The sequence below is a fragment of the Nematolebias whitei genome, chromosome 4 (genome assembly GCF_014905685.2).
Source record: "Nematolebias whitei isolate Nwh7 chromosome 4, NemWhi1, whole genome shotgun sequence".
In the NCBI taxonomy this organism is placed as follows: domain Eukaryota; kingdom Metazoa; phylum Chordata; class Actinopteri; order Cyprinodontiformes; family Rivulidae; genus Nematolebias; species Nematolebias whitei.
Window position 1 is genome coordinate 2,634,983 of NC_056501.1, and position 12,095 is coordinate 2,647,077.

A 12,095-nucleotide genomic window follows, 5' to 3' on the forward strand; every position below is an offset into this window, starting at 1 on the left:
TTAAAGTCCCGCTGAGGCACACGGTTCGTTGGTTCTGCACATCACTGGTACTGCAGGTAGCTCTTGAGCCTGTTGGGGAGGTGAAGGTGGGACAGCAGGTGGAGTCTGTCACGGCCGACACACTTCCTGATGCACTGACGACACAGCTGGCTCAGGAGGCGTGGTGTAGCTAGAAAGAGAAGCACATTCAAACTATCGTTTAAAGGTTTAGAAATAATCACAGTGCAGTCACAGGTGAGAGGCCACTGAAGGTGACCCGTTACCTTCGTAAAGCAGCAGGAAGCCCTCTGTTAGACTGCTGGGTGGAGCCACATCTACCGGCCTCTGGAACTCCGTGTTTCTGGCGTTAACGTCTGCACCGAAATCCAGCAGCAGCTTTACGACAGCTGTGCAGTCTTTCTCTGCTGCTGCATGTAAAGGTGAATCCAGGGATCTGCCTTTCTGTACATTTGCACCTGCGCAGAGTGAAGTTAGAACAATTAATACCACGGCTCTTCTCATAATTCAAAAGATCTGCTCCTCATTCTGTGACTTTATGTTTACGGGTACCTTTCATTTAATGCGTTTCAAACATCTTCCATTAACCTTGAAATTTAATGAACTTATTAGCTTTAATCAAAGGCAACACTCCTGAAACTGTGAGCAGAGACAACACATTTCTATAGTTACACTTAAATCAACGCCTTGCAGCAAACGTTCTGCTAATGATGGATATTGGTTTACTTAAACCAGGAGGTGCCATCTTAATTGGTTATACATTTTTTGCACATCATGTCTATATATTTCTTTCAGAGGATTTAAATATATGATAAACACATTTTTCTTCTTTAGTACCTTTATGTGACTGTATGTTTATTTGCCTGCACTGTCTGGAAAACGTCTCAGAATTTAACATTTTTGAAAGTAGTTGGTGTAATGATGGGTCAATACCACTTTTAGCCACTAGGTGTCAGTATAGCTATTGCTCACATATTGAAGCTAGGCTATAAAGAAGTAGAAGAAGAAATGGTTAATGCAGGTGTCACAAACAAAATTAATTAATTCAACCTTTATTTCTACAGCCTCATTGAGCCATGGGGACTCATTTGCAAGAGGGACCTGTTCCAGACAGAACATGTAAAGTTCAGACAACAAAACAGTAGACAATGACAATGATAAACTACAGTAAAAGTGGTGTTGAATGCAGAAGAAGCGGCGTCCTTCTTCTCAACGGAACACAACAGTCGTTGCGTTGACTTCTACAACTGAAGAACTTTTGAAGTCAACATAAATCATGATCGCTTCCACCTCTAAAAGATCATAGAAAACACCGTAGAGGCTGTAACTCAGCCAGTTTAGCAGATTTTGAGCTTGTAATTGGTGCTGGGTGCATCCCTTTAATAAATGTCGCACCTTTAATTCTTTGTGTGTATCATATACTGTGTGTTCATCTCCTGCAGGACCCGTGGCTGTCTGTATGAAGACGTACTGCGAGCTCACCTTCCCTCAGGAGCTTCCTGGCACACTCCAGCTCTTGGCAGACGCAGGCGGTGTAGAGCGCCGTGCCCAGGTGAGGAATGTCCGTGTCCACATCGGCCCCCCAAGTCACCAGGGCCTCCACGCAACCGTAATGACCTGCAAGTAATGGGGCATGGAGGCAGTAATCAGCAAGTGACGATGTGAGATCATTCTTCAAGCTGTCCGCTCAGGTCGTGTTAGGATTTATTTTTAAAGCTGTTCTTCACACTGCTGCTTTGTTCAAAAGGACATTGCAGCAAAACAAGACACAGGCACAAGTCCAAACACAGGCTCCAACGTGAGTGAAGATGAGGGAAATGATTGAGAACCATCAGCAGAAGGAGGCTAACCCCAACGCTGTTCATTAAGTAAAAGTTCCCTCCATAACTTCTGACCTCCTAAAGACAGTTTTTGATCCTCCAACGTCGGCTAAATCTAGATCACTTCGTCACATTTTACCTTTGCTGGTCGCCACGTGTATCGGTGAAGGTTGGTACACGAGGCTCTGAGGTTTTGCTCCATTTTCCAAAAGAATTTCAGTGCACGCCACACCGCCCACTGTACAGGCATTGAACAGAGGGGTGACTCCATCAACTGTAGAAACGTTGACCTGTAAAAACATTTTTGTCTTTATTGTTATTCTTAGCTCTTGTTTAATGCAAGTTGACTAACGGCAACAGCCACGGGCAACAATTGATCTCTGCACTTGTCTGTAGACGAAGAGTACCGTCATGCTCATTTGTTGGAGTTTCCCATCCATGACATACGACCTCTGCTGAGTGGCAACATTAAAGAGTCTTCAGGCCACTGCGTGACTTACATTAGCTCCTGCATCGATGAGAGCTCTAGCACAGGCAACATGGTCTGCAAGACAAGCCTCGTGAAGGGGTGTCACGTGGTCTATGGTCAGAACATTCACACTGTGACCCTGGAAACAAAACCCAGCAGCTGCAAACATTTAACAGGAAAAAACAGTAAAAAGTATCAAGCAACAGATGACGTCACTCTCTGCTGCTTTAAAATCAGGATTTACGAGAAGATTATCAAAACTTATCTCCTCCTACAAAACAAAACAAACCCGTCATCCTCCGTTAAAATCACATTTTAACATTAGACATAAAAACCCTAATGAAGATAAAACAAAAAGCTGCTAAAGAGCTAAATGAGTCACTGTGTGAAACACTGTGATGTCACTGCTTCGTCAGATTTATCTGACTTAAACAATCATCAGCTTTGCAGCACAGTTCTCTGAACTTTCACCAGTTTTTGTGTCGTAGTAGACAGGAGGGTCTTAACCAATAAACAGTGACTGAAGTGAAAGTGCTGTTTGTTATCATCAATGTATATCATCAATGTACAGTATGTGCTCATACACTGTGTTCCTCGTGGACTATGATGTTTGCAGATGACGTTGTGATCTGTGGTGAGAACAGGGAACAGGTGGAAGAGAACTTGGAGAGGTGGAGGTATGCACTTGCAAGAAGAGGAAGGAAAGCCAGTCGTAGTAAGACAGAGTCCATGTGTGTGAATGAGAGGGAGGAGGTGGAACAGTGAGGCTACAAGGAGCAGAGGTCACAAAGGTGCAGGACTTCAAGGACTTGGGGTCCACTGTCCAGGAACATGGGGAGTGTGGTGAAGAGGTGAAGAAGAGAGTCCAGGCAGGATGGAGTGATGGAGAAAAGTTTCAGGAGTGATTTGTGACAAAAGGGTGTCAGCAAAGGTCAAAGGAAAAGTTTACAAGACAGTGGTGAGACCAGCTGTGTTGTATGGTCTGGAGACAGAGACATGGACAAAAAGACAGGAGACAGAACTGGAAGTGTCAGAAATGAAGATGTTGAGGTTCTTCTTAGGAGAGACAAGGATGGAGAAGATCAGGAATGAGATCATCAGAGGTACAGCACAGGTTGAACACCTGGGAGATAAAGTTAGGGAGGACACACTGAGATGGCTTGGACATGTCCAGAGGAGGGACAGTGGTTTGGACATGTCTAGAGGAGGGACAGTGGTTTGGACATGTCCAGAGGAGGAACAGTGGTTTGGACATGTCCAGAGGAGGGACAGTGGTTTGGACATGTCTAGAGGAGGGACAGTGGTTTGGACATGTCCAGAGGAGGGACAGTGGTTTGGACATGTCCAGAGGAGGGACAGTGGGTATATTGGTAGAAGGATGTTAGAAATGCAGCTGCAGGAAAAAGACAAAGAGGAGACACATGATGCAGTTAGAGAGGACATGGAGGTAGTTGGAGTGAGGACAGAGGACACAGAGGACAGAGTGAGATGGAGGAGGAGGACTCGTTGTGGGGACCCCTGATGAGGGAAAAGCCGAAAGAAGAAGAAGAATGTATGTGTTCATAGAATGATGAAAAATGTCCTCTGGATTGGACCCATCTCATGTAAGATGAATCCAGGTGGACCAGCGAGAAGCTGTTTAGGCACACGGGGAATGGATGTCTTGCTCAAACAAGACAAGTTGTTCAAGGTTTTGGACAGTGGACACCACAACTTATGGGCATAGCTGGGAATCGAACCTGTGACTTTCCAGTCCCAAAGCGACTGCCTGCCAGCGGGCCTCATTACTCATGTAAAGTCATAAAAAACACAAAGTAAGAAAAAGAATCGTCACATTTTCTTCTCGTGTCAGTGGTTAAAGTGTTTTTTAATTTATTGCTGCCATCTACTACGTCCACTGTTTATCTAAGGAACAATTATTGGAATCAGAAACTCAACAGTTTTGTTGTAACGGTTGATATTTATGTTCAGATTAGTTTCATAAAAGTGCTTTGTTTACATGGAGAGCATGCACACATTTCAGAATTACGTCTCAATGTATCTGGAGGACTGTTGGAGGGATTCTGATAGACTGCACCGTTTGATACACTTCAGTCTAAGTTTTATCTTTGATCTTTTCAAATATATATGACTGACAACACTCAGATTTATGTTGCCACATGGATCTCGTCATGCACAGCACGTAATGGATAAATGAGGCAAGAGATGAACTTTGCATACCATACTGTAATTTTACATTTATGAAAAACAAATAAATGATCATCTGTGACAATAATCTCCCCTTAAGAAATAAAGAACTGCAGAGAACTGTTAATCCCGACTCTTTGATTCTCACTTCACTTTATCAGCCAGCAGATCGGCAAAAGGTGCTGAGCACAATTTAACGGGACAAGAGGCGATAACTAAAGACTCCATGTGTGCAGATAAGGAGACACATTACCCTCAGAGGGTCTCCCTTCACCTGTAAAATGAGGGTCCTCAGGGCCAGGAGGCGGCCCTGGCTGGCAGCATCGTGGAGGGGTGAGCGGTCTGCCCAGGATCCTGTGACAAGAAAATCAATTTAGTGCTGGCTTCTTCCTGGTTTTATAACCATTTCCTGGATTCTGTGACTCAGAACAGGAACTGCAACACGTTTCAAATCTACAACACAAGCATGGCTTTTAAAGAGCGCAGCAGTTTTATTGATGCTTTGAAGTCAGTATTGACAGACATTTACATAAGCTTGTAGCTATTTCCTGATGCTGCTCAATAATAAAGGTAGAAAAATCAAAAAAACTAAAGTCAGGTCCTCCAACGGATTCTTCTTGAAATGTTTCATCTTTTATCCAAAGGACTTCTACAGCCTGAGGAGCTGCAACAAACAGTCTTATAAACAGCACATTCTCTAATTATCCCATTGTCCCACTCTTACAATGCTGCTATTGCTAGTATAAGTCAGCCCTCTGTGAATAGCAAGCGGCCAACAAGGCAGTAACTAGGCCTGTCACGATTATACATTTTGCTGGGCGATTAATTGTCTCAGAAAATATTGCGATAAACGATAATATTGTTTGAAATTTGACAATAATTAGTAATTATTGTCAAATTTAAGAAGAAATGATGGTTATTTTTTGTGTGTGGTAGATTTTTTCGACCAACTGATGGCAGTATAAGACTGTTTGAATCGAAGGATGGATAGTGAGGGAGCGAGCAGCGTGTCTTTTTAAGAAAAATGGGAGGGAGGCCCCTTGACGTGACATGGGCTGTCTCTCTTTCCTGTTTTTCGGTTCTCAAAATGACGGACGCTCTGTGTGGTTTAGCTCTTTAGCATTTTTCACACAAAGCTTTTAATAAAAAAAATCGTTAAACAAGTTCTCAGATTCTTTTTGCAGAGAAAAACAAGTTTTTACACAAAAGCACGAGTTTCTTCTGTGAATTTTGGAGTTTCGACAAGACGAAGGTTTCCCCCCCCCCCCGAGGTCAGCCTGTTAGCTTAGCTCGTAGCTTAGCTTCTTAGGCTAGCTGCTTTTAGCGATCCAAAAACGTGATTTTGGATCGCTAAAACAGATTTTAAAGAGAGAAGCGAAAGAGAGGGGTCAGCAAAGAACCGGAGTTGAGCCTTTTGTCGTCCAGTGTCTTCAGTAGAAAGAGAGAGACATGTAGAAACGATAAAGCTGATAAATGAAAACAAGGTTGATCATTTTCATTTATCATGTGATTAATTGATTTATTGTTTATCGCAACAGCATAGCATTAACGATCCATCGTTGGTCTGATGGTCCTCCATCATCATGTGAACAGCTGGTTCTGGACGTCAACAACTTTATCCACCATGAGAAGGTGATGTTTATAAGACTGAGTTTGCTGCAGCTCCACAGACTGAGGAAGTCCTTTAGATAAAAGATAAAACGTTTCAACAAAAAGAAACTGACTTAATTTTTTAGGTTGTAGCTATTAATTCTAACCCCCCCACAGACACACACACACACACACCTCAGGCACACCTGAATCAATGTCCAGAATAACAGCTGCTGCATTCCACACGCTCTCATCGTCATTATCTTCCTTCCCTATTTGATTCAAGAATTATGGATAAAAGTCAACTAAATTATAGATAATAATCGGCCAACATTCTTCCAAAAGTCACAGTTTTACTCGTGCAGCCTACATTTTCCTTGACTGACGTTCATTTGAAACACAGACGTATAAAAAGAGGACTCGAGACATCAAACAGCTTTCTCCTAACAAGGCAGAGCACGTGAACAGGAGCGTGACTAATATCCAGAGTTTAGCTCATTAGCATTCCCTTTGAACGATGGCTACAGATTATGTTGTTGTCGTGTCTGCCTTGGCCCAGAACGAGTCTTTCAACGTTTGTCCCTGAGAACGTGGTGTTGCTGTGGTTGCAGTGCGATGGGGTGCACTGCATAGCTGGGAATGGAAAGTAGGGCAGGCTGGGGGTGGGGAGGGCTGGGGAAGATATCATGACTGTTCTATTATTACATTAGAGAGGAAGAGCTGCGGGGCCGACGGTGACTTCATGTAAACCTGAATGTACACTTTAGGGTTCAGAAGTGGAAATGAAAAGTGGATGCAGAGTCATGCTTGCTGCAGTTCATGTATTCATGACAACACAATTATTGGTTTTTCACCATGTGAAGCCGTGAGGCCGTATTTATAGCTCCTCCTGTGTGTAAACAACATGTATGTTCACTTTCATGTGCATGTTTGCGTCTGACCTTATCCAGCCGAGGTCAGAGGTGTCACTAGTGTGTGAGTTGAAGGCGGCATCACTCTTACGCTTCTCATTGACACGACTATTAGTAAGCAACAACAAAGTGTTTGGCTTTAAAAACGAGTCGCCTCTGAATACTCACCGTGCTGCGGACCATAATCGTAGAACTCTGCTGATATCCGGGCAGCTTCTTTACGGTTTCCCCGGACTATGTAGAAGTACGTCAGCAAGTTGAGGGAGATCTTCACAAAGAGCTTGAAGCAGAACAGAGCCAAGATGCTGAGGTAGACATTGGACAACTGGACTGCGAAGGGCTTGCTGGTGAGTTCCACCGTTGGTTCTGACATTTCCTCGGGCACGCTTCAAAACAGCGTTGGTTAGGATGAAGCTGGATGAGACGTTCCTCCAGAAGACACCAGAGGAGCCTGCTTGTGCTTCCACTGCGCTCTGCTCGGCCGGTCCGGACAAAATGCAGCTGGAACAAATGTTCTGCAGCTGCCACTGTGCCTGCGAGTACATATTGTTGTTATTGTGCTCTGTGCGTGGGTGTGGGGGCACAGAAGTTGTTTCAATGTCAAACTTACCTGTTTCAGTCACAAAACAACCAACCCCCCCACACAGCAGCACAAAAACTACGCCAGTCTAGTTTTTAAAACATATATTCTACCAGATCATGACAGAAATTTGTTTTTCATACACGGGAACTGATTTAAGTCGTTTTGAACACATCTCATCCCATTTGCCACCTAATACAAAATAATGGAGTAAAACTGTAAACAATATAAAAGCTACAAATATTTAAAAAATAAAATATATATATATTACTTAAAAAGATCCCAGTTAGGATACAACATCAATGATGATATCGTAAGTATTCAGGAGTTATTGTGACTTTTTCTTTACACCCTTATTTTACTTTAACGCTGCCCGCTTTAATAAAGTCTGTCCGTTTCCATGGTAACGCCTCTGGATTCCTGCGCATGCGCCGCGCGGTACTCACGGTCTTCCCCGCGAACATTCAACATGTCTGCTTCCTGTATTTATCTGTGCGTGTTCTCCACAGACTGCTCGTCTAATGGAGGCCCTGCTGTTGCTCACAGGCGTTTTATCCGCAGCTGCGTGCTGTCACAACGCTCCCACGGAGATAAGTAACGGCTCTGCGGGACATTTGCAGACGTTTAGGGAAAAGTTTCTGCGTTTGCGTGAAGTTAGCAGCGACGAGCTTCTCCGCCGCCATCGCTGTTTTCAGGTAGATGTTATAGTGATTATATGCTATCTATGGATGTTATATATCAAGAGCTGACATTAGCTCCTCATGTTTACTGTCATTTAGCTGTTGGGCTCAGTGTAATCCGATTACAAAAACAAACGGAAAACTAGAGCGACGTCACTTCCTGTTTCTTGTGCAACAGCTGAAGAAGCAGAGAAGCTGAAAAAGATCAAAAAGCTGAGATTGGCAGAAACTGAAAGGAGAATAAAAAGTTGGTTAAAAAAAAGACTCAAAAAGCAGAAATGAACAAAAACATTTGCAGAAAAATACCTAAAAAATCTGACTTTATCGAACAAATGTAAAGTTTATTCATTTAAAAAAAAGTACAAAACAATTCCATAACAATATAAAGAAAGATACAAAAGATTTAAAATGAAAGGCAGCAGAAAGAAGAAAACATCTTATTATATCTGCCCCTTTTTTCAAACAATTATTTCAATCATAATAATTTTCAAGTGACAGAACAAAATGAATAACTTTCTAATTTTTCTAATTCTAATACAAAACACACTAAGCTGCTTCATATATACTTTTTTAACAATCCAGCTTTGATCTTTTTCTTACAGATTAAATTAGCAGAAAGAAGCTGAAGCAGAACAACAGCTGACACGAGCAGTAAAAGGCTTCAAACAGCTCAAAGGATGTGAAGAAGACGCCTCCATGCATTTTCAATCAGATAAACATGGCCGACAAAGCTCAATATTTTAAATATGAACGTCCTGAATGAGCCGAGCGTTTTTATTTATGAATCGTTAAAATAGAGCAAAACCTGAGGAACGAGTTGCAAACTGAAAAACACGGACGGAAAATGTCTGTTTCCACTTCGTGTCCTGTCAAACCAGCCGGTCGAAGCAGACGTTCGCTCGTCCTCTGGTTCTGGAGGTTTCTTCCTGTTAAAGGGAGTTTTTCTTCCCACTGTCTCCCTTGTTCTTGCTCAGCATGAGAGACTGAGATGAAGAGAAGATCCAACACAACCTGCTGCTTCCTCAGAGAGAGAACTTTATTAATTGGCTTTTTAATGTGTGTGAATGTTTTTGAGAAGACTTCTGGATCTATAGAAATAAACTGAGTAGAATCTAATTAAGACACGGATCAACACCGAGAAAGATTCAGAAACATTCACACAACTGTCATGAGCTCAGCTGTCATTTAAAAACAGTTGCTCGTCAGGACTTAATATTTACCACGTGTTCCCTGAAGGCGTTCATATCGTCGCCCACACACATCATTTCTATCTGTCCAGTGGTTCATCAGATATTTTGCTAACACTGGTAACAGATGGATACGAGCAGCATCATTACTGCCCAGCATTTCTCTTCTGGCGCCGGATGATAATGAGCGATCGTGTTTACAGCGTTCGACAACACACTGCCGTCAAACACTGAATGTTGTGTATTAAACAAAATGGAATTTAAATCTGTCATTTTACAAACTGCAACTCAAACTTTCTGATACAAAAGAAAACACGAGCTGCTCATAGTAAAGAAAATTTAGGCCTTTTTGAATAGACGGAGACCTCAGTGATGATGTCACTATCAAAGTGACGATCCTTATGATGTCTAAACAACGCTGGCGAACGTGTAAAGTTAAACATTATTTTATGTAGCAGATAATTTTGCTTTGCATTATGTTTTAGCATGTTCCACATACGTGTGAGTTGTTCCTGGCGTGATGTCAGAGTTTCAGCAGGTGAGATGCTGCAGCTGTTCCAGTTGACGGCGACAGCTCCTGTGCTGCTTGTGTTTCTGCAGGATGCCACGCTGCGACATGTGCACCTGAACTCTCTTTCTACAGCACCACAGTCTGCCAGGTATGGCATCAACCAGTTCTCTGACCTCTCCCACATGGAATTCAGGGGTAAGATGAAATGTGTCGTGCTGGCTTCTTGCACAACTCAATTAGTTGCGTGCACTATTTTTGCTCATAGGAAATTGAAAAAGAAAGAAAAAGTAGAAGCTTAAATGACCTCGTTTTTCTCATCCTTGACCATTTTGGAGCTCTTTTCTTTTTTGACCTAAGTCCACAGTACCTGCTTACCTGCTCAGTCTTGACTCTGAATTGTGTCTTCACCTCCAGATATTTACCTGCGAGCTGTGGGCGGCAGAGCTCCCGCCTTCTCTGGACACACTGTGAAGGGGCTCCCGGCCAGATTTGACTGGAGGGACAAGGGAGTGGTGGCACCGGTCCAGAACCAATTAGCAGTAAGGTCAATGCATCAGCCACATCACTGAAGCTGCTGTCAGATGAACGTATTGCCATGGATTATTTAATCACAATTCAATGTTGTTCTGGGGAACCTTTGCTCCCTGGATTCATTACTGGAACAGGTTGGGCTCACATACAGATTACTGCAGTCCTCATGTTTCCATCCAGGACAACAGCAGCAAGATCGTTTTAAAGTATTTAAGAGTTTATTTCAATGCACTGAGCTGGGCTACAACATATCCAGTATTTTAATTCAATTTAAACACATAAAAGGAACTGATCTGATGTTTAGAGCCCAAAGTTTAATTCAAACTAGCTCTGCCTTGCTGTTTTTTATTGCTGTTGAATTTCTACAACAGATGGTGATATTTTCTTCAGCCGGCCTTCTAAATGTGTCTGAGGTGAAAGGGATTCGGTCTATACTGGGTTCACATCAGGGAAGACGAGCAAAACTTTCCTGAATTCCACCACCTGCCACATCTCTGCATCGTCTTTGCATTTCTGCAGCTGCAGTGCGCTCCACGGCTCAGCGCGAGTGTCAGCGGGCTGACTCGCGGCGCTCTGGGTGGGGGATGTGCTGCGGAGACCGTACCGAGGGGAATTTAATTCAAGATTCGACTTAACTTCTTACTTTGGCAAGTGAAAAGCAGTTGTAGAGACGATGTGACTCACCAGCACCAAAACTAGTTTGTAGATTTATTATGAATCGGACGTTTTTAGGTCATTTGTGACGTGAAATTGAAATAAATGCACGAGAAGTCGTCGTTTAATTTCTACAGTCAGGTTTCACTTCACTGTCTCACCGTCTGCTCTTCCACTTCCTCGAGTGCGGAAACATTCATGCATGTAGGTCACGGTTTCATGTAGGTGCACATGTCACGTTCACATAATGTGTGGGATGGCTGGTGCTGTTTCTGGGTGATGATCTGTGAGTCCAGTGCAAAAATAAATAAATTCAACCTTGATTCATCCAGGTCAGTTTCACTGAGTCACAAGGACTCTTTTACAAGAGAGACCTGTTTTAGACAGACAACAATAAACAGCAATAAAATGCAATTAAAATAAAAGCAGTGTCATAAAACAATAAATCAAGGTGCCATATAAAACAAGGTAAAATGCTAAAAACAAGAAAATAATGAACATAAATAACATAAAATATATAACTAAACATAATAAATGAGGTACTTTGTAGCTAACAAGTAACTAACAAGTAACTAACAAGTAGCTAACAAGTAACTAACAAGTAGCTAACAAGTAGCTAACAAGTAGCTAACAAGTAGCTAACAAGTAACTAACAAGTAACTAACAAGTAACTAACAAGTAACTAATAATAATAATTGAATTTGAACCTCACTTTATATTTTTCAATGTCAAAGTGCTATGATATAAAACATCTAGAGAGAATAAAACGAACTCAAAAACTAAAAACGGCAGGATTAAAAATAAATTTAAACTATAAAATATTTAAAATAAAAAGATCTTCAGTCCTTTCTTCAAACTTTCTCTAGTCTGGGGTATTAGATGGTTGGGGAGGTTGTTCCACAGACGAGGAGCAGCAGAGCAAAAGGCCCTCTCATCCACCGTGTCTCCCACCGTGTCACCCACCGTGTCTCCCACCGT

At 42.4% G+C, this 12,095-nt stretch overlaps 2 protein-coding genes across 2 annotated transcripts in view; one reads left to right on the plus strand and one right to left on the minus strand.

The window, feature by feature from the left end:
- Nucleotides 1–7,347, minus strand: asb5a (ankyrin repeat and SOCS box containing 5a). The gene is made up of 7 exons (XM_037675582.1): nt 7,143–7,347; nt 4,748–4,827; nt 2,318–2,425; nt 1,957–2,107; nt 1,480–1,614; nt 264–455; nt 1–169 (listed from the first exon to the last, which is right to left on the minus strand). The coding sequence occupies exons 1-7, from the start codon at nt 7,345–7,347 to the stop codon at nt 42–44; spliced, it is 999 nt and encodes a 332-aa protein (XP_037531510.1). The 3' UTR covers nt 1–41.
- A 728-nt stretch (nt 7,348–8,075) lies between these two features.
- ctso (cathepsin O) overlaps nt 8,076–12,095 on the plus strand; it is an 11,105-nt gene continuing 7,085 nt past the window's right edge. The window contains exons 1-3 of the mRNA XM_037675465.1: nt 8,076–8,249; nt 10,022–10,127; nt 10,347–10,471. Coding sequence (XP_037531393.1) covers nt 8,076–8,249; nt 10,022–10,127; nt 10,347–10,471 — 405 coding nt within the window. The remainder of the gene's footprint in view (nt 8,250–10,021; nt 10,128–10,346; nt 10,472–12,095) is intronic.

Excerpts from the sequence above, each read along its gene's own strand:
- asb5a (XM_037675582.1), bottom strand. The coding sequence starts at position 7,347 with ATGTCAGAACCAACGGTGGAACTCACCAGCAAGCCCTTCGCAGTCCAG. Across the intron at positions 2,426-4,747 it reads TGAGGACCCTCATTTTACAG|GGTCACAGTGTGAATGTTCT; the intron begins GTGAAGGGAGAC and ends TTTTGTTTCCAG. Across the intron at positions 456-1,479 it reads CAGGAAGCTCCTGAGGGAAG|GTGCAAATGTACAGAAAGGC; the intron begins GTGAGCTCGCAG and ends CACTCTGCGCAG.